This window comes from Vicia villosa, unplaced genomic scaffold (assembly GCF_029867415.1).
Source record: "Vicia villosa cultivar HV-30 ecotype Madison, WI unplaced genomic scaffold, Vvil1.0 ctg.000024F_1_1, whole genome shotgun sequence".
NCBI lineage: Eukaryota > Viridiplantae > Streptophyta > Magnoliopsida > Fabales > Fabaceae > Vicia > Vicia villosa.
This window is the reverse complement of record NW_026704956.1, coordinates 1757813-1780402: the sequence shown is the minus strand read 5'-3', so window position 1 is coordinate 1780402 and position 22590 is coordinate 1757813. Positions and strand designations below refer to the sequence as shown.

Below are 22590 nucleotides of genomic sequence, written 5' to 3'. Positions count from 1 at the left end.
CTATACCATTCGAGCCCACCTTTTATACCAGATTAGCCAAAACCTAATGCATTTGACTAATGGTTTGATCTAATTTGTTAAGATGGTAAAAAATAGATTCGTCCATTCTCTAGTTAAACTTGCAATTCAACATAGTAATAAGACCATAGTTTATGACCTAAAAGGGTCTAACTAGAAAAACAATAGCGATGTAACGCTGACTATTTGTTTTCTTCTATTTTTATTGTTATTTGGAGTGTGTTAATCCAAAACATTTGTTTTGTTTAGAGGTTAAGAAATAAGAAGAGTAGTGGCCGTAGAACTGTATTTTTTTTAAAACTTTCACGACGTCGTATTCACTGCACGTGCCTTATTCTTCACTTTCATCCAAAACCCACAAAACATACGCTAGGGTTCACCCACAGTTCCGACGACAATGGAAGTATCCACCACCCGTAACCAAACCTCCAAACGCAAGTTCGACGACACCGTTCCATCCTCATCCAACGGCGTCGATCTCTCTCTTCTCGAAGCAATCGAGAAATCCCAACACACCATAGAAGCAGTCGACAACCGAACCCTAAAGAAGCTCGTCCTCTCCTTCGAACGCCGCTTGAAGGAAAACATCGAAGCTCGTCTCAAGTACCCTAACCAACCCGACCGATTCGCGGATTCCGAATTGGAGCTCCACGAAGAGCTTCACAAGCTCAAAGTCCTCGCCGGAGCACCGGAGCTTTACCCTGACTTAGTTAGTCTCAATGTCGTTCCGTCGATTGTCGATTTGCTTAACCACGATAACACCGATATTGCTATCGATGTAGTTCAGCTTCTTCAGGATTTAACGGATGAGGACGCGCTTGATGAAAACGATGAGCCTGCTAGGGTTTTAGTTGATGCTATTGTTGAGAATAGTGCGTTGGAGCTTTTGGTGCAGAATCTTCACCGTTTGTCGGAGTCTGATCCTGATGAGAATGCTGCTATTTATAATACGCTTGCTACGATTGAGAACTTGATTGAGGTGAAACCTGCTGTGGCGGAGTTGGTTTGCGAGAAGACGAAGCTGTTGAAGTGGTTGCTGGGGAAGATTAAGGTGAGGGAGTTTGATGGGAATAAGCAGTATGCTTCGGAGATTTTGGCTATTTTGTTGCAGAGTAGTTCTGTGAATCAGAAGAAGTTGGGGCAGATGAATGGTGTGGATGTGGTGCTTCAGGCTGTGGCGATGTATAAGTCGAAGGATCCTAAGAGTTCGGACGAGGAGGAAATGGTGGAGAATTTGTTTGATTGTTTGTGTTGTTTGTTGATGCCTTTGGAGAATAAAGAAAGGTTTGTGAAAGCGGAAGGGGTTGAGTTGATGATAATTATTATGAAACAGAAGAAATTGGCTTATGCTTCTGCGATAAGGGCTATTGATTTTGCAATGACTAATTACCCTCCTGCTTGTGAACGTTTTGTTGATGTTTTGGGATTAAAGACAGCTTTTGCAGCTTTTATGGGTAAGGCAAGTGATACTCCTTTTTCCACTTTTACCAATTTTGTAGAACCTTCAAGAGTTTATCTGTTGTATTATGTGATGTTATTGTTATCTTATAAATGGGTTGCACTTGTACTAAAAGGGTTGTACTTATTGTACATAGATTCCCATCAATAAGAAGAACAAGAAAGAAAGATACCAGGAGGAGTTAGAAGAGCGCATTGTGTCTCTGGTTGCTTCATTATTCGGTAAGCAGGCAAGTCAAGTTTCATATGAGTTTTAACATACTATGTGTACTCACTGACACTGCATTGTGCTTTTCCCTTATGAATTATGTGATATTAAACTTCAGTATACCATATACTCTACCAGTGGAATCTTGAGTTGTTTTGTGAAAGAAAGATTAACTTGTTTGAAATGAGTGAGTCAATAGACAAGCATATACATTTTTTTTCATACAATGAAAAACCATATAATTTTCTAATACAACGATGTATACAACTTGTACATTACCCCTTGAATTCTATGCAAATAACCCGTTATAGCAGAATAGTGTAGCTATAGTAGAATAGTGTAGCGGTGGTAGGTTCGACACTTGCTATTGGCCTGCAAGCCACTGTCTGTATAACAGCCACAAACCGCTATCATGTCTGCTATTAGGTTTTCGGGGAGAAATTGCCCAAATCCTATTTTTTAAAACCGTTGTATGAACGAAGCTTTTTAAGGGTAATGTTTTGTTCTTCCCTCTATTATGTCCTTGCTCACGAACAATCATTTTGTTCTTTCTACTTTTAGTCCAGTTCTGTCATGTTCTTCTTATTCTCTGTTTAAGTTTTGTACTTTAGGTTCTTTAAGTATATTAAGTATGATGATGGTATATTTAATTTTGGGTATTTTTTCCTTCTATTTTTGAATATTTATATAAATTTTGTATACTGATTGATAGTCTTTCCAATAGCTTATCTCGCTATAGCATTTTAGGAGGTCTGAGAATCATAAAAGCTAATACTTTGCAAAGTGACATTAAGTGCATTCATGTGTTAATTGAAATATGCATTAGTTTGACATGATGTGCGTATTCCTTAATCTTTTCTTGCTTAGATGTTGAACTTCAGTACTCTATATCTTCCCAGGTGGTATCTTGAGGGGCTCTAGGAGAGAAAGATTATTAAGTAAATTTGTTGAAAACGAATGCGAGAAGATAGATAGGCTAATGGAACTATACATCAGGTAGGTTGATCTTGTCCTTTTCTCCTTATGATGTTCACTCTTGCTGAACTTAATCCATTTGTTCCGTCCTGTATTAATTTGAAGTTAGTACACATCTTTGTATGTTTAGAGTTATAAAAGTTACGGCAGTAGGAATCTTGATTTAAAGCTTATTTTTCATTTGAGCACACTGAATTTTTTCCCCGCCAGATATTCGGATAGAGTCAAAGCTGAAACTGAACGGTTGGATCAAATTGAGTTTGATGACTTGGAGGTAGTTCACTTATTCATGTTGCATATATCAGATTGAAGTAGCTTTTTTGATAGCAAAATTTAATATGTTTTTATTTTATAGATGGATGAAGATGAAAAGTACAATCGTAAACTAGAATCTGGACTTTATACTCTCCAGGTAAGTTTATTTTACCGACTAACTGCTTCAAAAAATACCAGTGTTTTAGTTTTTTTAAAACATGTTTGGAATTTGTTCTTTTATACTTAAACACCCATATAATTATTAACCAAAAAGGATTTTGTGAAATTTTGTTTTTCTTTTCCCATTTCAAATTGCATTTGAGAAATTTTTTAATAAACACCAGTCGTGCTTATAGGAGCACCCCACCCCCTCTGTACGAGATACCAGATTTACAGCACCTTTTATGTACTGACGAATTTATATTTGATTTTTCAGTTGGTTGCTGTCATTTTGGGTCATATTTGGTGCTCCGAGTAAGTATTTGCACCCTTATATGGTAAAGTTAGGAGCTTTTATGTTTTTCACCTGGCCCGACTTAATTAATTATTCATTATTAGGCATTCACAAATGAGAGGAAGAATTGAACTACTTCTCAAGCAGAACAAACTTAGTAAAAATCACGTCAAGGATATACTTCAGGTATATATCCTCTTTGGCTATGTTTGAACAAATTTGTATTTTATATCTTGTGTTGGTCCGTTTTTGCAATTAAGATGCATTGATGAAGTCACAACCCCAAGTCCAACTTAAACATCAGTTTTGCGATAATTCTCATATTTTTCCATATTTCAAGGCTCTAGCAATTTTATTTCATGATTTAAAAATGATACATTAGTCCTTTCCCACTAAATAATTTGAAGATTTGAATGAGTCTGGAACTGGGTTGTCCATTAACAGTGCCTTGTCTTCGGTGTACCTGTCCTTTGTACTTTAATTTTTGTAATGTGTTTACGTTCTCTTCTCTTTAGCTGACCAAGCTCAACATCTCTGCTTATGATGTGCTTGTCTTTAGCTGACCAAGCTCAACATCTCTGCTTATGATGTGCTTGAATACTACTACTATTCAGTTGATCACGCCTAGAAACCCATTATTTTGAACAAAAGAAATAGAAGTCAATTAAATTTTTTTCCTTCATGTGTTTTAGGAATATCATGACAATATTGGCGATCTTGATGGGCCAGAAGAGAAAGAGCGAGCACAGGCCAAGATTCAGAAGTTTTTAACGGCGTTATAACTATTGTAAAACTTAATAGAGAAAACTTCATTGGAAGTGATCATTCATTTTTCTTTTTCTCCCCTTTTCGAATGCATGTAAAATCTTTAATCCAGAACAAGAAATAGTTTAGTTAGTATAACTGAGAAAGAAACTCTGATATGTGAATGTTGTTGAGATCATAGTTACCTACAGTTTCGTTTTTCGTTGTTATCATGGATAATATATTTTCCTTTGCCCAGAGGGGCGGGCGGTGTTTGGTCTTTAATCTTCTTCCTCCATGAAATAATTTTAGTCTTTTAGGGAAATCTTCTAGTTCTGATAGGTAATTTTAATGTCTATTATTGTGAGATTAATTCAGTTTGAAAACAATAGTGTTAACAGTTGCATTTAGTCAATGTCTGAGTTGCTATTTATTTTTCTAGGGATCAACTGCTGTCAGGGTTCTATTGGAGAACCTAAATGTATTTGATTATATAACATTCTTGTAAACACACCAATTGGATTAATATGAAGTTTATATTAAATATGCAGGTAGAAATATACATAAAGTAAGAATATGTCAAAACACAATTTTTTCCATCACATTGAAGGGATCTGAATTCTACAGTCATATAGAATTGTAGATTAATAATCCTTCATCCTTGTTTTTTTTAATGCTTCGTCATACAGTCTCCAACACTTTGACTGGTATTTTAAACTCTAGAGGTCTCCGTTATAAAGGAAGCAACACAAATGTGTGTTAGACATATCCATGGGACTGGCACTAGACACATCCTGTCGACCTTGCAATACAGAGGTTTCATATTATCACAGCAAACTGTTACAAATCCTTGGATTTAGCAACATTATATTGGATGATGTTGATTTAAAATGGTACATGGTGCACCATATTCAGTCAAAATATTTAAACCTGTACTGTTCACCCGGTCGAGGTGCAATCCATATAACTCCATTCCTTACCACCTTGATTGCTGTGGTGGCGGCCGCCTATCCCTGCCCCTGGAGAAACCTCTGGTATACAGTGAACCTCTGGTATACAGATAGAATTAGCTCTTCAGACAAGGAACGTGGCAAAATATAACATGCTCATTATTTCGATGCTTTTAAATGTTCGGTTTGAGTTAAAAGTAATTTTTCTTCATTTTCATTTGTCAATTTGGTTATGAATGTGTAAACGAAAATTTATCATGGCTTCTGTTTCATATGCTTACCTGGAAGTGGTAGCAAATCTTCCTGATCTGTCCTGTAGACTAAGTTTCTTAAATGGCAATTCAGGTTCGTCAAGCAATTCAATCTCAAGCAAGGCATCCTCAATAGCCTCAGCCAGTTTCTTGTCCTCATCGGCATTATGGAAACACCCTCTTTCCTTGGCGTCAAGGACTAGTTCTTTCCATACAGAGTCACTATTTTCTAAAGTTGTTTCATTCCCTAATATCCAAAGGCAATGTCTGCAAGAATCACCCAGATTATAATCAGCTTACGCCTTTATGCATGCTCTCAGAACATGCAAGAAGAATGAGTATCACATATAATAAGAGAGTAGCCTACCTAGCTCGAGTCAATGCCACGTTCGCTCTTTGCCTATTGGAAAGAAAACCCACTTTTGCATCGACATTAGATCTCACTGTAGAGATAATTATTATATCTTCTTCGCCACCTTGAAAGCCATCAACAGAACGAACACTAACAGAAAAGTCTGGATCAGAAACAGAATTGCTTAGCTTTATTTTCTCTTGGATTTCATACACCTGAGCATTATATGGAGATATGATTCCTATGCTAACTTTCTTCCTTGTCCTCAAAAATTCTGTAACAAATAAAACAGTGTATCAAAAAGAAGCATTCTTATTTGAGAACAAAATGCAGCACTAAATTTTCACAAACTCGTACACATGGACATTAGATAAGGAGAAAGAGGCACTTGCCTTCTTCAAGGTTTTCAATAATCTTGGAGATAGCAGCAGCCTCAACTATATTCTTCGAACTATGTCCACGGCCTCGTTGCTCTTTACCCTTAGCTATGTTTATAAAAGAAAATGAAGTATACATTTTTCCTTCAAGGAAACACCTATTATATCCCATTTCTCTTACAATAGGGGCATCAACAAGTTGGTCATCATAGAATTCTTTATTTGGGAATAAGCTGATGGATGGATGCATCCTATACTGTGTGTTCAGAAGATGCTTCTTGTATCCCAACAACACCAACCTCTCAAACAAACTTCTTCCATATCCAGCCTCTTCAGTAACCTTTAGATTTGATAATGATAATCATATATGAAAATATTCTTTATAATGATGCGCTGCAGAAAAAAAAAAGGCAGAAAAGCAATTACCTTGCTTTTGACTACTGCAGGAAGTTGTCTCTCATCACCTATGAGAATAGCATGATGGAGACCTGGCAGCTGCAATGGAATAGCTGATTCACATTCTTTTAGCTGAGCTGCTTCATCAATAACTAGAAACTGTATCGGTGTCATTCCTTCTGCGAATAGTCTAGTAGAGCTTGATGCAGTACAGAAAATCAGGCGTGCATGCATCAGGCACAACTTTTCTACTCCATATTTGTCAGTAACTTTTGGAAGTGAAACTGTCTCAAGAAGTGATCTTAGTAAGCTAAGACACTCTTTTCTTTTGATGTTTAACCCTCCAAGGCAGTTAAAAATGCTTTCTCCGTCGGCATCGTTGTCGAGTGCTTGTTTCAACTTGGCTTTACTCAAGGAGCTTTCAAGAGATGTTAGCAAATCAATAGCTATAGGAATTTTCTTCATCTCCTCAAATGGAACTAAAGATGTTGGTAGGTGTGTATACAAGGTTTGCATACATACCTTGAGCTCAACTGCGATGTAACTGAATGTCTGCTTAACAAATTGTTCAAATGTCATGGCACTCTTCCTTTTATTTTCCTTATATGAAAGGTATTCCTTCTTCATAAAATTCTCTAATGTCATAGGATCACCATTCTTCTCATCTTGCTTAGATGAACTATATGCAAGTTCTATATCACTCTGTTTTTGCTCTGCGAATTGTTCTAATGACATAATATCATCTTCTATACGAAGCTTATACAAGGCAAATTGCTTTGAGGGGTCCTCTAGCAACATGATCATTGATTCCAACTGATGTTTCCATCCAGTGGATGGAGCAAAACACCTCAAAAGATTACTTGCGCGATAATCAAGAAAGATATCCTGGAGATAGCGGTAATCGTCTACCTTCATTCGAGATCTGTTGCCGAATATCACTATGTCACCAAAACCATATGTTTCGGTACTATGCTCGAGCGACTTCTTAACTAAATTTTGCAGGCGAGCAGCCACTTCCAACACTGCAGTATTAGTCGGAGCACATGTCAATGTTCTGGTTTTAAACTTGAGCAGGGAAAATAACAAGGAAGCCACTGTCTTTGTTTTGCCAGTCCCTGGTGGACCCCAAATAAGTTTAATAGTTTCACTGTGATGACATTCACTCATGGAAACACAGCTTAAAACTGCATCTTTTTGGGATTCATTCAGATCCTGAGACTGGATCATGGTTTGTATTCTAGAACAAGCAGCAATATGGTTTTCCCCGGAAATGCATAGTTGACAGTTTTCTCCATTCTGTAAAATGCAAAGCACTAGTGTGTCAATTATTTAATAAATTAAACATGTTTCTTGGTCTGAATTTAGTGATTCTTACATTTGAATTAGCTTGCAGCACTTTCTTAATCATGTCCGTGTTTGCTCCTTCCAACTCCGAGTTCAAGGCTTTCCAAACACGAATATTTGTCGTCAGATTCAAAAGGTAGGTAGCATAAAGCTTTGGTTCATTGTTGCTCCTCAAGTAATTAGAGTTAATCTCCATGTCAATGCATTTAGAAGACAAAACCGAGATCTTGCCTGTACTTTCTTTTGACCCATAAACATAAGCAATGTGATAATATCTTCTAGGCCGGTTTAAGTCTTCGATAGTTTTCGGTTTGAAGTCTGTCAAGGCAACGAGATCTCCAACTTCTGGTTCATATGTTCCAACATCCTTTGAATCATTGTAAGTTCTGTTCACTGAGATTTCATAAAGCAAGAACTTGGTTGGTATGTAGCTTTTGGATCTTTCAGGTTCAGCTGTCAATACCTCACAAAAAGGAGCCCGGGACACGCCATACAAGCTTGAAGACAGATCACTGTGAGTTTCTTCAATCAATGAAGGAATGAACGAGCGTAAGTAATTTGTTACTGACATGAATGTTTGTGGGATCTGTTGCACCTGAGATTTACAATAATATTTCAAGCTACATGTTTATGATAACGTGTCTTCCGGTCCCTCTAGCAAAATTTCAGTCGTTGGATTATATCAATCCAACCACTAGAATTTTACTAGAATGAGATGGAGGGACGAAACTAAGAATCCAATATAACCTCGTGTAATGTGTTTAACATTCAAATTCATTCTATTGAAACTTAGAGAAGGAAATATAACCTGGTGTTTGCAGTGGTTTTCGTTGCGAACATCATATAAACTCCAAGAAAATACAGTTTCTACCAAACTTGCAAGATCAATTTCCTCCCTCTTAGCATTAAAACTCCTCTCCATACTTTTTTTTCTCTATTTTTATGACCACTTCTTTCCAAACAAGACAGTCAAAAGCATGGAGCAACAATGTCTCTCAAAGCTTCTTTTTATACAAACTAAATAACCAAAACACAAGGACAGAGAAAATATAAAGAATTACTTAGAGCCGAAGAAACTAAATAGTTAGCACAAAACTTGCTAATGAGGTATACCATAGTAATTTCATAGTACAAGTGATGAAAGTGAAAAGAAGATTCTCCTCGTATATTAATTTAATGGTTCCTTGATTTATCGTCACATAATAAAGCAACATGACGTACACAAGAAACGTCACAACTAAAGGAGAAACAAGGGTTGATAATAGTAATAAAAGTGGTGTGGAATGGTTACTATAATTTTAGTATAGTGTAAAGCAAGGAACACTACAGGACAAAGGTTCAAAGATATTGACGTCAAGTCAACTACAGTAGTACAAAGGAAAGCATTACATTATTTGATTTGAGCATGGAAAAGGGGTCGGTTTCATGCAATATTATTGGTTACTTTCATAGAAATTTTGGTGGAATGTTGTAAGGAAGCTTACCAGAAAGAGTATAGATAATTGCTATGACATGTTGTAGAAGACTGGTAATTTCCATTACATAATGTTCTGTGCTTGAGAAAAACTTACTTGGATACAGCCTAAAATAAGTAAGGTTTAGGCACACTCATTAATATATAAGTTAAGGAAAAAATAAATTAAATTGATATTAGATGATTTGACTAAATTGTTTATTTTTAGTTTATTTATTTATTTATTTATTTGTGTGTTCAAACAATTTAAATTTGTGTTTGTGCTTGGGCTTAGCTAAGACTTGCACTGTGTGCTTATATATTGCTATTAGTTTGGTTAATTTAATGGAAAATGTTGAAAACCAATGACTGAGACTGATATTAAAAATGAGTAGAAGTAAAATCTAATAAAGTGAAAATATACGAATTAATTATTGTGTAGATCTCTTCAATTCAATAGCAGAAATTTCATATTTTTCTAGTGCTAATATACAATGGAGGTAATTTTTTGGAGTGTACTCTAAGAAATATTGTGTACTCTAAGAAATATACGACTTTATAGGCGCACTAAAATTTTTAAATTGTCTTTCTTTTCCGTCGATATTAGGAGAAAAATCGAATTATTTTAGAGAACTTCAATTAAGTTGGAGACTTCGTCGTTGGTAGTCTGGAAAATAATTTTTAGGTATTAGTTTGGAAATGATTTTTTTGATAGATGAAGGAAAAACTCATGTACGCATTTTGATTGATTTTAGAATTCTATCCTCTATTTTTACCATTAATGGTTTTAGAACCCCATACTCTATCTTTATCATTAGTGGATGGAGTGTCTTTCTTAGTTTTGGCAAGTGGTTTTGGTAAATTTCTCGGTGAATTTTAATATGTTGATGGTGGTTTTGGCATTACGGGCAATAATCTAATTCTAGGGTTGGTCTCTTGGTTGGATTTTTTTGGCAATTTCTCTCTCCACCCTTGTTAGATGGGACACAGCTTTGAAATTTTAAAAATGTCACTGAGTTAATTCGAAGATGCCTCTATAATATTTAGTTCGGAGATGCATCTACGAATTAACCCATAGGATAAATTCGGAGATGCATAACCGAAGTCACCTTTTACCTTAAGAAAATTGGATCGGAGATGCATCTCTGAATTTTTCTGTGTGAAATTTGGACATAATTAGTTTTCTAAGATTGTGGTGTTTTCATTCGAAACTAATTTCAATTCGATTAAAATTGCGTTAACGATTTATAAAAACAAATATTATAGAGGCCCATAAAACTTTAATAAAACAAAAATATAATAGAAACATGAAGATTATAAAAATAGAATATAATTGTACAATTATTATTCTCAAAGTCAATTAAAAATAAACAAAATATAAATCAAATACATACTCTATTGTGTATGCCTAACCCTAACACCCTGGTTTCTTCTCTGCATACGGTAAGCCATCGCACTCCGTGCCTCGGAAAGAATGGACTTTGTTAGGTCGACCACATCATCCCCACCTCTTGCAAACACTATAAACTCGAGGCCCTTGCGTGTAAGCCGCATAATGCTCTGACAATGCGCCAACACATTGACGACATGGTTGTCCAATGCATGCTGATCCTTTAGGAGCTCCTCATGAGCAGATCTGGGTGCCCCAGGAGCGTCATGTATCAAGTAAGAGTGTAACACTTTATAGAACCATGTCATGTACCCCTTAACATAGCTCCATTGAGAGGTGGCCTCATGAGTCTGATACTCCATCGATTTTAGATGATTCTCCCAGTCCGCCCGAATATCATCCAGGTATCTCCAGACAGTACAGGTAGAAGCAGTCTAGAAGAGTGACTTGAGAATGATCTGCACGTACCCAAACTACCTCATGCACCGCTCGGACAAATACCTGCACATGATATTGGCCCCATATGCCAGTCATTCAGAGTATAACGAAATGATGTCAAATGGAACTCTCTTCCTGTGTGTATCGTATGACCTCCATTTTATGTCGTCGTGGTGAGTGCGACAATTTTCACACGGTACGACAAGATATAATTATGCCCTCTGCTAGGGATAAACCGGTAAGCAAATAGTCAATCATGAGTATAGACCGCACGTGAAAACTTGTAGATGTAATGATAGTGAGCAAGGATCCGTCCCTGAAAACCAATAAGAAAAAAAAGTATCAGTAAGACAGTAACAAATGTAAAAAGAAAAAACAAGTTTGTAACTTAATAGTGGGATTTGGAAATTATCGTAAGCAGGATGCATGAATCCGTCATCTTCCTTGTCGTCCATTTGCAAGCTTCGTTTAGGTTATGGTATAGGTAAAGCAAGCACGCTACCACCCAATTTCACTCCCGAATGGACTCCAAGTTAATAAAATAATTGAGGTAGGCCACATTCACGTAGGTTGCACTTTTGGCCATAAACATGTATGTGTCATCCAAGAACATGAAGTAACACCTCAGGGAACACTCCCTGTGGTACACAAACCATAAATCATTGGCGTCCGTGTCTCCATCTAACTCCAGGTTGTTGTGATACAACATTGCCAACCAAGAGACTTGGCATGTGCACCCCTGGTTATTCTACACTGACCAAATGCTTCTTCGGGGCCAACTTCCAAATAAGCCACCATCATATCAATCGCATCAGTCATGCTGATATTAGAATGATCAAGCAGCCTTCCTCTGATGGGAAGGTGTAAGAGGCAAGCTACATCACCGAGCGTGATAGTCGTCTCGCCGATGGACAGGTGGAAAGATGACGTTTCGCTATGCCATCTCTAAGCAAAAGCAGCATGCATGCCACTTATGATGTTGGAGTACCCCGAAGCGCAAAGACCAGCAAGACCAGAGTTTTGAAGTATAGTTTGGAACCACACATCCGTAGGCTGATGAAGATGGTGAATCTTTCTTGCATGATTCACACTTTTCAGACTTGCACGCTCATGTTGAAAATAAAATATAACATAATCAGTTGAGTTTAATTTGGATACAAGTTAAATAATATAGGAAGTTCAGAAATATATCTCTCATTCCCAAACATGGGGAGTCACATGCTCACTAAAGTATATCAGCAAGGAAGTGTCTGTCGACCCTCATTAAAACTAGGGTTGGCAAAACGGGTCCGACCCGTTGGATATGCCCGTTTTGACCGCATTTTTTCGCGGGGTTGACCAGGTTCGCACCCTTAAATATGTCTGTCCCATTTTTTCCCAGGTTTTTGCGGGCACGAAAATTTATATAAAATTTTACATTTTTAAGCCTAAAAGGTGCAAAACCCGCAGGCATTCCCCACTCCGTCCTCATTTTTTTTGCGGGGCAGGACAAGGTTTTAGGCCCTCATCCTTAACTATGTTTGTCCCGGCCTGTTCCTTTTTTTTTGTGGGCATTTGTGGGGCAGGTCTAAACGGGCCTATTTTCCACCCCTATTGAGAACGGATCTGCAAGGGGGCATCCACAACAATTGGAATCTGGGGTGCAATAGACTCATCTTCGTCATGGGTCGCATGACTCTCAGATCCCAACCCTCGTGAAAGTCGACTCCTAGAGCTCGATGCCTCCATCTCGTGAGGTAGGGGACAACTGTAGCATGCTCGTGTCGACAAACCCTCTCGCGACGTGCTGAGGCAGTGAGAGTGGGTCGCCCGAGCCTCACCCTTTCTTGATTTGCTTGGTTTTTAGTCATATGTTGAAGAAAAAACAACAAATTATGGCACATGATAGAATTCGGATATGCCTTTCTGAACACCTAAAACAACCCAGTTTAGAGATGCATTTTCGAAAAATACTGCGTTTTGCTTCAATGGCAGAAGCTTCGTTCTGCAATTGCCCTAACTCATTCAAACTCAACTAAACTCATCCAAATCATATAAAGAGAGTCTCTAAACTTGAACACTAACCTATTTGAGTAATCTAATGCATTAAAACTAGTCTATTTGAACTTATACATTAATCAAAAATTAAAATAAGCTTAAAAAAAAACTTATTCAAAAATGTGTTGGTGAGGGATTGAAGTTCTCTCATGTTGAATGTAGTAGGTAGAAGGAGTTGGAAATGGAAAGAAACAACTAGATGTAGTTTTAAAACTTGATTTTGAGTGGGAACTTGAGATAGGTAGAATGAGGTAGAGAGAAAGTTTTTTTTTTCTTTCTGAAAATGAAGAAAGGAGAAGAGGGAAGGATCTGATGCGAGTTTTAAATAAGCTTCACTAGTTTGGAGATGTCTCTCCGTACTTTTTTTTTTATTTTCAAAAAAGGTCTGTTCGCATATACATCTCTGAACGCACCTTTAAAGTAACTTTAGTTATGCATCTCCAAAAAATGGGACATTTTGGAAATTTCGCGCAAGGTCTGAAAACAATAGCAAGGATGTGATGAGAAATTCTTTTTTTCTTCGTTTTTTTTATTGTATCAGTAATATTCCTCTATGCCCAATTTAGAATTGAGTGAAGACCCATTTTGGCCCCTCACAAATATTACATAACCCAAATTAGTCTCTCACAAAAAAAAGGACCCGATTTAATCTCTTACAAAATTTAACCGGGCCATATTAGTCCTTCTGTTAATATTTTTTTTTCAATCAAGTTTTTTTCATATTTCTAAACTGTGACTGGACTGCCACGTTGGTTTTTTTATTTTTTAAATACTAAATTGATTTTTAATTAAATTTTATTTTAAAAAAAATATGAAATAATAATATCAAAAAAGCCAAAATTATTTTTTATATGGAATTGAACCCAGAAACTTTGACCGGTATCTTAAGTCTTTACCACTAGTCCAATGTACATTCACGACGACAAATTTCTATGATTTTTAGTAATATTAAATAATTATGAATTTAAAACAAAAAAAGATAAAGATTGTATCAATGGGGTCTAAAACCCAAGCTCGTTCAAATTAAATGAAAGTCATTTTACGACTAGACAAATTAATTTCTATTGTTAATATTCTTAATAATTAATACTTAAGTTAATAATTAAGCACAAACATTTATTTATTTCAAATAACAAACAAATAAATATTTACTAATTTTAAATAATACAAAAATTTAAAATAAAATAAATAAAATATAAATCCTAAATATAATTAATTAGATAAAAATAAATAAATTAATATTTAATTAATTACTATTAAACTAATTAATCACTATTTAGTTTGAATTAATTAAATAATTTTAAAAATTAATTGATTAAATATTTTAACAATTAATTGAATTACTATTAAATTAATTAATTAATTTAATTTGAATTAGTTTGAAATAAGTAAATATTTATTTGTTATTTAATTTCAATTACATATAGTTTAACTTATATCTAATTGATTAAAAATATTGAAGATTTATATTTATAAATTTTATTTTTAAATTGGTGTATTATTTGAAATTAGTAAATTTTGAAATAAGTAAATATTTGTTCTAAATTATTAAGTTAAGTATTTATCGTTAAGAATATTAACAATAGAAATTGATTTGTCTAGTTGTAAGGTGATTATCATTTATCGGACTTAGGTTCGAGACCCCATTTGTATAAATTTTGTATTTTTTATTTTAAATTCTAAATTATTTAATATTATTAAAAATTTGAGAATTATTTGTCATGAATACATATTGGTCTAGTGGTAAAGATTTGCGATATTGTTTAAAAGTTTTTGGTTCGATTCCTTTTAAAAATAATTTTGACTTTTTTTGATATTATTAAATCAGAATTGTTTAAAAATGAAATTATAATTAAAAATTATTTAGTATTTGAAAAATGAAAAATGAAAAAAAAATCAACGTGGCAATTCAGTCACTGTTTAAATTTTGTAAGGGATTAAATCAGATCCTTTTTATTGTGAGTGACTAATTTAAATTGGATAATTTTTGTCATGAACTAAAATGGATCTTTAGAATTATATTATAGGTTCAAGACTTCATCCATTATACTAACAAATTGACCCTCTCATTTACTAAAGTATCTTTCTCATCAAATCCTATGTATTGTAAGTTGAGGTTGGCGGAGAAAAGCATGACATTACCTCTTTTGAGCCTCTTAATAGCCAACTTCGAATATGGAGCATTAATTAATCATCTTATATAATTATTATTTTCAACTTTAAGCTAGACTTGTTATATGCAAGTGCATTAAGCTAGAAATAAGCAAATCAACTAAAACAAGACCTATTTAATGACAATCACAACTGTTAATTGCCACATGCTTCAAATTTCATGTTTGTGAGCATAATGCTCTATTATCCCTTTGTATTTGCATTAAGCTAACCTCTTCTGTACTATACAAACAAACCAATATACCAACATTCTATTTCCAATTTAAACATTCCTCAAATGGAGCGAAGCAAGTTGGTTACATAAAAACTGCATCGGATCATCTTGTGGCAGATTATGATTGGTTTGATAATTCAAATTTGTCGACCATCTCATCGGAGAATTATACCCGTTAGAACACCTGATTTTGCAGCATCTATGAATATCAACAGAATAATTCTTGCAGAAGATGTTAATATCCCTCACCATCTTGGATACCTCAGAAAATGGCAAAACATCCCAAATCTTCAAAACCTCAACAGAATTTGAGTTTTCCTCAAGAATGTTAATGGTCCATACAATATAAAGTGACTCATTGACTTTGCACAGCCCCAACAGTTGGGAAGAAGTATCATCTACAACTCCAATATTTATATCCTTGTCAGGCTGATGCCATCCACCTGAAAGTAGCATCAGCAGGGAACATATTTTCTTGCAATCCTCAGTGCTCTGGATTCTTGCCATTGAGATCAGAAAACTTTGATTGAAGCAAACCTATAATTAGGATATATAGTCACAAGATTGAGAATACATCAAATTATGAAAATGATTAAGCTGTTTAAAAAAATATTGAGAACACTTTTATCTGCTGCATGCATCTGTCAAAATGGTTAAAAAGCGGCTAAAATTCATCAATATCAATATTTTTTTTCCTTTAACGAAAGAGGAGTTTAACTTTAGTGTACTCTTCAGGAATGATGAATCCATTGAGCTGTAATGAATATCATTATATAAATTTGAGGTGTGAAAACAATTTGGATTTAAGCAAAACTAACTGGTCAGGGCGGAGCGCAAGTCTAAGCTAGGTTAAGAATGAACATAAGTAGATGTTGATGGTGAAAGTGAAAGATGTATTTTCAGGTTTTCCTAACTGTATAAAACATTAGAGTCAATCTTTTATTAAGTGCTAAAATATAGGTAATATCAGGGGTATACAGCCTCTACAGCCTGCTTCATCTCAATCAGAAGAGCCCTCTAAAAGTGATCATCTACAATGTGTTTGATGCTAATAATACACGTGACAACAAGGAAACATGTTGCGATTAGGAATTTTCTATACGGGATAAAAATGGCAAATCCATTGATTGACTGACTACGAATTGCCTATATAATTTAGACAAAAAATGTGATTTAAGGTCCAAATTGATGATGTGTACTCTATAAATAAGGATTGGATAACTGAATATTTCGACAAAGTTGATTATGATTGTTCTCACTTTGTAATTTGTTAGTCCCTGTTTTAGTAGTTGTAGTTGTATATATGTAGGCAAATCAAGTTCAGTTGAATATGTTTAGTCTCTTGTGATGCTTCTTTTGGGGGTATAACTTGAAGTACTATGACATCTTTAGTAATAAAATAAAATACAAGAACAACATCAAGCAGCATACCTTCCATCTCGCTTTTCTAAAGAGCAAAGAATTTGTATTCAGTAGATCACAGACTTGACCAAGATCAATCATTGCAGTAGCAATAAAATGAGACAACCTCTCATCCTCATCAGCACTATGAAAACACCCTCGACCTATAGCATCAACGGCTAATACCTTCCAAATGGAGCCACTATTCATCAAAGTTTCACCATTACCTATAATCCAAAGGCAATACCTACATAGACAGGGTAAAGAACATCCATAATTTGAAAAAAGAAATTTAGAGCAAATAGTGTGTCTGAGATCAGGATACAGATCATACAGTTAGGTGTCTGTTAGGTCTATTAGTGAGAATTAGTTGGTTAGTTAGGTCAGTAATGCTGAGTCAGTTAGAGCATGTTGTTCCTAACTATTAGAGGGGAAGTTTTGAGTGAGAAAGTATCATGTCATTTGAGAGGAAGCGGGATTATTTCCAGAATAGAGGTTATAAAATATTATTTTGAAAAGATGATTGCAAGAGTTCATCTTGGGATTATTTCAGAGAAGCAGTAATTACAAGGTTACAGTCTACCATGATGCAGAATTCTAGGGAGCAAGCTGATAAAATAGAAAATGAAAGTCTGAAGAGCAGGAGTCGGGCATGTTGTAATAGAGAACAAAGCAGCAAGATAGAAACACGGGAAAGACAAATAACACAAGATATGAGATGGTGGGAGCAGTATTGTCGATGGCGGTCCATGGTGGAGAGCCAAAACCCCACCATACCGGCCGCTTTGCAGCGCTGTTATAGCGGATTATGGCGGAAACACCCGCAGTAGCGCCCAATATTTACCATTGTGGCGAGCCCATAAACCGCCATGTGTATCCGCCATAGCGGCCATGGAATCGCAATTTGATAACACTGGGTGGGAGAAGTTGATAGTTAAGGAAGAGAAGGGTAAGAGTCAAAGTGCAAAACAAAAGGGGGTTTGAGCTGCAAAGGGAAAGTAGAAACTGAGGGAAGGATGATGCCCCCTGTGGAAGCCGAATGAGGGGAGCATATTATGGCAGAGGACAGGAACTAGCACAAGATACGAAACTTATGTCAAACCCAGCTGGCTAATAAGGCGCAGTTTTACGGTACTGTGCAGTTTCAAAAAATACAGATTGTTACTGACAAAGGGTATGATGCTCGAGGTGGGTTACGGCCACGGGCTGTGCAAATCCCCGGTGAAACATTCAAGCAAATACTACAAGTTGGTCTTGTTGACAAAGTGGAGGAAGCTTTTACTGAGAGTTGGTAGCAAAGGGTCTAAGTAGTTTCTTATTTCACATTTGTATTGCTCGGTGTCTGTTAGAGACCGGTTGTCAAGGAGTTAGTTAGGTTAGTTTGGCTTAGATAGTTGAAGCATATTGCTTATATAAATAAGAGGAGAGGTTGAGACTTAAGAGAGAGACATTTAATTCTAATTTTTTATATGAAATTAGAGCTGTTGGTCAGAGAGAGGAGAAAACTTATGCTTATGCAGCATTAAGGCATACTAGGTTCTTAACACGTACCTTGCTCTTGTTAGAGAAACGTTAGTTCTTTGAATATTGGAAATGAATCCCACGACTCCCATGTTGTTATGCCTGACGGTGGATATTATTATCACATCCTTTTCACCCCCTTGGAAACCATCAACAGTGGAAACCTTCACGGAAAAGCAATCATTGACATCACCGCCAAACCTTTTGTCAAGTGCATCTTGGATTGCAAAAACTTGAGCTTTATATGGTGATATGACACCAACACTAACAGTGTGTTTTTTGGAAACTGATTCTGTAAAGATTCAATACATGATTAATAATACAAATAAAGTAACCTATAACAAACATTTGTAATTCAATTGTTTGCTTTTACTCATCTTCGTATCTTAGATGACATTACCTTTATAAAGGTCATGAACAATCCCAGACACCACAGCTACTTCCACCATATTTCTTTGGCTATTCCCTTCATCCAATTCATCTTCCCCGGAACAAACATCTATGAAAGAGTAGGACTTAAACATATCTGCACATAGAAAATGTTTCTCGTAGTTTCTATCTTTGACGCTTGAAGAATCCAAAAGTTGATTGTCATAGAACTGCATATTTGGAAAGAAGCTAATGGATGGATGCATTCGATACTGAACATTGAGAAGGTGTTTTTTATGACCCAGAAGAGCAAGCCTTTCAAACAAACTTCTCCCAAATCCTGCCTTATCAGAAATCTGCATATTAGCAACAAACAATCCCAAGATGTTGAAAACTGCTCATAAATTTAACAAATGAGTGAGTGAGTGAGTGAAGTGAAGTCGGGAACTAACAAGAATGGAACGCACCTCACTTTTGACTAGTGCAGGCAATTGTTTCTCATCCCCAATAAGTACAACATGGCGAAGACCGGGAAGTTGTAGAGGTATATTTGACTCACATTCTTTGAGTTGGGCAGCTTCATCAATAACTAACATTTCTAGTCTACCAAGCCCTTCTGCGTGCAATCTAAAAGAGCTTGAAGCAGTACAAAATATCATGCGCGATGTTTTGAAACAAAAGCTTTTAATTGAATTTTCATCAAAAAAATCAGGAAGAATCAACAAATCTCGAAGAGATTTCAGTCTTTTAAGGCATTCTTTCCTGGTCATATCCAGCTTATATTGCCAAGTAGAGGAACTTAATTTACATTCATCAGTATAAAATGTGGCAAGGGCAAGTTTAAATCCTTTATCAGTAATGGAATGGTTTGATAGTATTGTCGCAAGGACTTCGAGCCAATCAAGACATTCAAATAAACTTTTCACCACTCTTAACGAAACAAAAGAAGTTGGCAAATGAGTACACATTTGCACAGCGAATGTCCTCATCTGCATCCTGATGGAATTCAATTCTTTCTTGACAAACTCATGAAACGTCAATCTTTTGATACCGTTCTCGAGAAAAATACAACCCTTCTTCTCTTGTTTGCCATATTTACTTTTGTTTTCCTCCTTAAAAAGTAACCTATTTTCTCTTAAAGTATTATTAACTATCCTCTTCCACTCATTTTGCTTAGAAATATTTGGATCCTGGTAATAGATATTTTGTTTCTCCAGATATGTTTGTTGATTTGCAATAGCAAGTACTTCCTTCTCTTCTTTCAAACAATCATCATAATCATCTATCTCATAATCCCTCTTTACCTCAGAATTCAAGTATTCGAGATACTGTTTTTCAGGGATTTCAAGTAACCATATCATGAGTTCTAAATGATGTTTCCAACCAGACAAAGGAGCAAAGCATTTAGAAAGAATCTTTACACGGTAATCAAGAAATATATCCAAAAGATCATCAAGATTGTCAATCCTCATCCGCTTTCTGTTACCAAATAATACTATGTCCCCAAGACCGTAAGTGAGATAATCAAGGGACTTCGTTACTAGCCTAAGAAACCGAGATGTCAATTCCAGTACTGCCACATTAGTTGGGGCACAAGTAAGTGTTTTGCACCTCCTCTTGAGAAGGGAAAATAATAATGAACTAGCCGTTTTAGTTTTCCCCGTCCCTGGAGGTCCCCAAATCAATTTCACTGTATTCTTATGAGAACATTCCCTCGCAGCTATACAACTTAAAACCCCTTCTTCCTGAGCATCATTCAAATCAAATGAGCGGATGACAGCACCAAGTATTGATGTATCAATAGAGTGCTTTTCCCTGGAGAAACATTGAGAACAATTTTCTCCAACCTGTATGAAGATGAAACCATGTAAGCTATGTAAACGCATTGATCCAATCAATAAGGCTTCCGTGAGTAGGTAAGGAATAAAAAACGGAGAAAATATCTAACTTCATATACAATTGAACTGCCATACAATAGATAAGTATATTACGAGGTATAAATCACTGTTCTTACATCAGAATTAGGTTGCAAAAGTTGCTTAATGATATGGATGCTTGGGCCATCTGGATCTGAGTTTAGTACATTCCATATGCGAACAAATGTTGTTATGTTGCAAAGATAGACACCAAAACCGTATATAAACGTGCCATCCTTTTGCGAGTGCTGTTCCAATTCAACGGACTTTGAGGTTAGTATTTTAACCTCATATACATCTTCAGTATTGTCCTTCTTTCTCACCCTTTTAATTGAAGCAATATTATACGGACTACCAGGCTTACTCAAGTCATCAATACAAGTCGGTCTCCTATCAGTCAAAGCAATGAGTTGCCCCGTCTCAGGCTCAACAATATTCCCATGTTCGTCACTATCCACTCCTGTTTTGATTTCAATCTTGTATAACAAGTTAAGTGGAGGCTCGTAATCGTCAGAGAGTTCAATATCAGTTATTTCCCATGCTGGAGCTTTCGCCACCATTTTTATGCTTGAGCATAACTCCGTACGAGTTTCCTCAATAAGCGGTAAAATAAACGAGTCGAGATAGTGACTTGCTGACGAGAATGTTGTTGGAATTCGCCTCACCTTTTAATAGATACAAAAAATTATACTTTTGAAGTTAATTCCAGAATGAAATGAACATTGAGTACACAATCAAACTCTAAAACTTAAACCCTAAACCCTAAAAGTAACAACAATACATAAATACCAAATATGGAATCATCAAAATGCTAAACAGTAATGGACGATAATATTCATGACAATCACATCATGAATAAAATAACACAATCAGTGATGAAAATGAAATTTGCAAGGTGAAATTTTGATGGTTGAAAGTAAGGAGTGAACAGACCTTGTCTCTAAGAAGATCATCGTTGAGTATATCTTGAAGGGACCAGGAAAATACCAATCGAACCAAGTCATTTTTGCTCCGTTCCATCACTTGATTTACACGGAAAACGCCGATGATCGGAGTTGAAGAAATCAACGGTGATGAAAATTTCCGATGATCGGAGTTGAAGAAATCGACGGTGGAAAGTGTGAACAAATTTTGGAGGAGCTGTTGATTTAGGAGGGAAGGAAAGAGCGGCAATGGTAGAATTTTTGGGATTTATATGCAAGACTTCATCTTATTCCTAGTCGGATACTCGTATGTAACGTATTTAATCATTAATTTTAACTTTTTAATAATCAAACAAAATCATAATAATAACTAATTAAATAGCCATTACTATTATTAATAAATAATCATTACTTTTCCCTCTCAAAATAAACCTCGTATTCAATAAAATTATTTGTCTCAAAATAAATAAACTTCCCATCAATTAGTTATTATTAATAACATCTCTAACACGGGTCATATTTAGTATCTGTAGCAAATTATTTATAGCAACATAATATAGATATATTATATATATAAAATTATAGAAAAATAAATATTTAATAAATAGAAATAAAAGATATAAAAATAATTCTTGATTTGCCTTTAATTTATGTATACATTAAAACCAATCCGTTTTAAAATTACATTATTAATAGAAAATATTAAAATTATTTAATGTAAATGCATTTATAAAACTATCAAAAAAATCCAAGTTAAAACTACACTATTCATAAGAAATATTATTATTTAATATATTTGTATTTATAAAATTATAAAAAAATGATTATTTGATAAAAAAAATAAAAATAAGAAAAAATTGAATAATATTTTTTTTAAATCAATAAAGACTTTGATTAATTCAAAAAACTAATATGTACAAAACGATCACAAATGATTCAACTCCAAAGCAATCCTAAGAACAAAGAACCAAAAG

At 35.3% G+C, this 22590-nt stretch overlaps 3 protein-coding genes across 3 annotated transcripts; 1 reads left to right on the top strand and 2 right to left on the bottom strand.

The window, feature by feature from the left end:
• Positions 1 to 246: 246 nt before the first annotated feature.
• LOC131622095 (uncharacterized) lies at positions 247 to 4397 on the top strand. Its single transcript, XM_058893145.1, has 8 exons — positions 247 to 1477; positions 1614 to 1698; positions 2584 to 2680; positions 2870 to 2933; positions 3015 to 3071; positions 3351 to 3388; positions 3473 to 3554; positions 4061 to 4397. The coding sequence occupies exons 1-8, from the start codon at positions 416 to 418 to the stop codon at positions 4148 to 4150; spliced, it is 1575 nt and encodes a 524-aa protein (XP_058749128.1). The 5' UTR covers positions 247 to 415; the 3' UTR covers positions 4151 to 4397.
• A 232-nt stretch (positions 4398 to 4629) lies between these two features.
• Positions 4630 to 8929, bottom strand: LOC131622094 (uncharacterized). Its single transcript, XM_058893144.1, has 7 exons — positions 8591 to 8929; positions 7814 to 8377; positions 6469 to 7734; positions 6058 to 6382; positions 5681 to 5939; positions 5344 to 5580; positions 4630 to 5161 (listed from the first exon to the last, which is right to left on the bottom strand). The coding sequence occupies exons 1-7, from the start codon at positions 8702 to 8704 to the stop codon at positions 5089 to 5091; spliced, it is 2838 nt and encodes a 945-aa protein (XP_058749127.1). The 5' UTR covers positions 8705 to 8929; the 3' UTR covers positions 4630 to 5088.
• Positions 8930 to 15166: 6237 nt separating this feature from the next.
• On the bottom strand, positions 15167 to 21911 carry LOC131622093 (uncharacterized). Its single transcript, XM_058893143.1, has 7 exons — positions 21627 to 21911; positions 20792 to 21358; positions 19245 to 20624; positions 18809 to 19133; positions 18439 to 18700; positions 16918 to 17134; positions 15167 to 16023 (listed from the first exon to the last, which is right to left on the bottom strand). The coding sequence occupies exons 1-7, from the start codon at positions 21711 to 21713 to the stop codon at positions 15535 to 15537; spliced, it is 3327 nt and encodes a 1108-aa protein (XP_058749126.1). The 5' UTR covers positions 21714 to 21911; the 3' UTR covers positions 15167 to 15534.
• Between the last annotated feature and the right edge of the window lie 679 nt (positions 21912 to 22590).

Excerpts from the sequence above, each read along its gene's own strand:
- LOC131622095 (XM_058893145.1), top strand. The coding sequence starts at position 416 with ATGGAAGTATCCACCACCCGTAACCAAACCTCCAAACGCAAGTTCGAC. Across the intron at positions 1,478-1,613 it reads TTGCAGCTTTTATGGGTAAG|ATTCCCATCAATAAGAAGAA; the intron begins GCAAGTGATACT and ends TATTGTACATAG. Across the intron at positions 3,389-3,472 it reads GGTCATATTTGGTGCTCCGA|GCATTCACAAATGAGAGGAA; the intron begins GTAAGTATTTGC and ends ATTCATTATTAG.
- LOC131622093 (XM_058893143.1), bottom strand. The coding sequence starts at position 21,713 with ATGGAACGGAGCAAAAATGACTTGGTTCGATTGGTATTTTCCTGGTCC. Across the intron at positions 19,134-19,244 it reads CTGCACTAGTCAAAAGTGAG|ATTTCTGATAAGGCAGGATT; the intron begins GTGCGTTCCATT and ends GCTAATATGCAG. Across the intron at positions 16,024-16,917 it reads TTAGAAAAGCGAGATGGAAG|GTTTGCTTCAATCAAAGTTT; the intron begins GTATGCTGCTTG and ends TCCTAATTATAG.
- LOC131622094 (XM_058893144.1), bottom strand. The coding sequence starts at position 8,704 with ATGGAGAGGAGTTTTAATGCTAAGAGGGAGGAAATTGATCTTGCAAGT. Across the intron at positions 8,378-8,590 it reads AAAACCACTGCAAACACCAG|GTGCAACAGATCCCACAAAC; the intron begins GTTATATTTCCT and ends TGTAAATCTCAG. Across the intron at positions 6,383-6,468 it reads CTGCAGTAGTCAAAAGCAAG|GTTACTGAAGAGGCTGGATA; the intron begins GTAATTGCTTTT and ends TCAAATCTAAAG.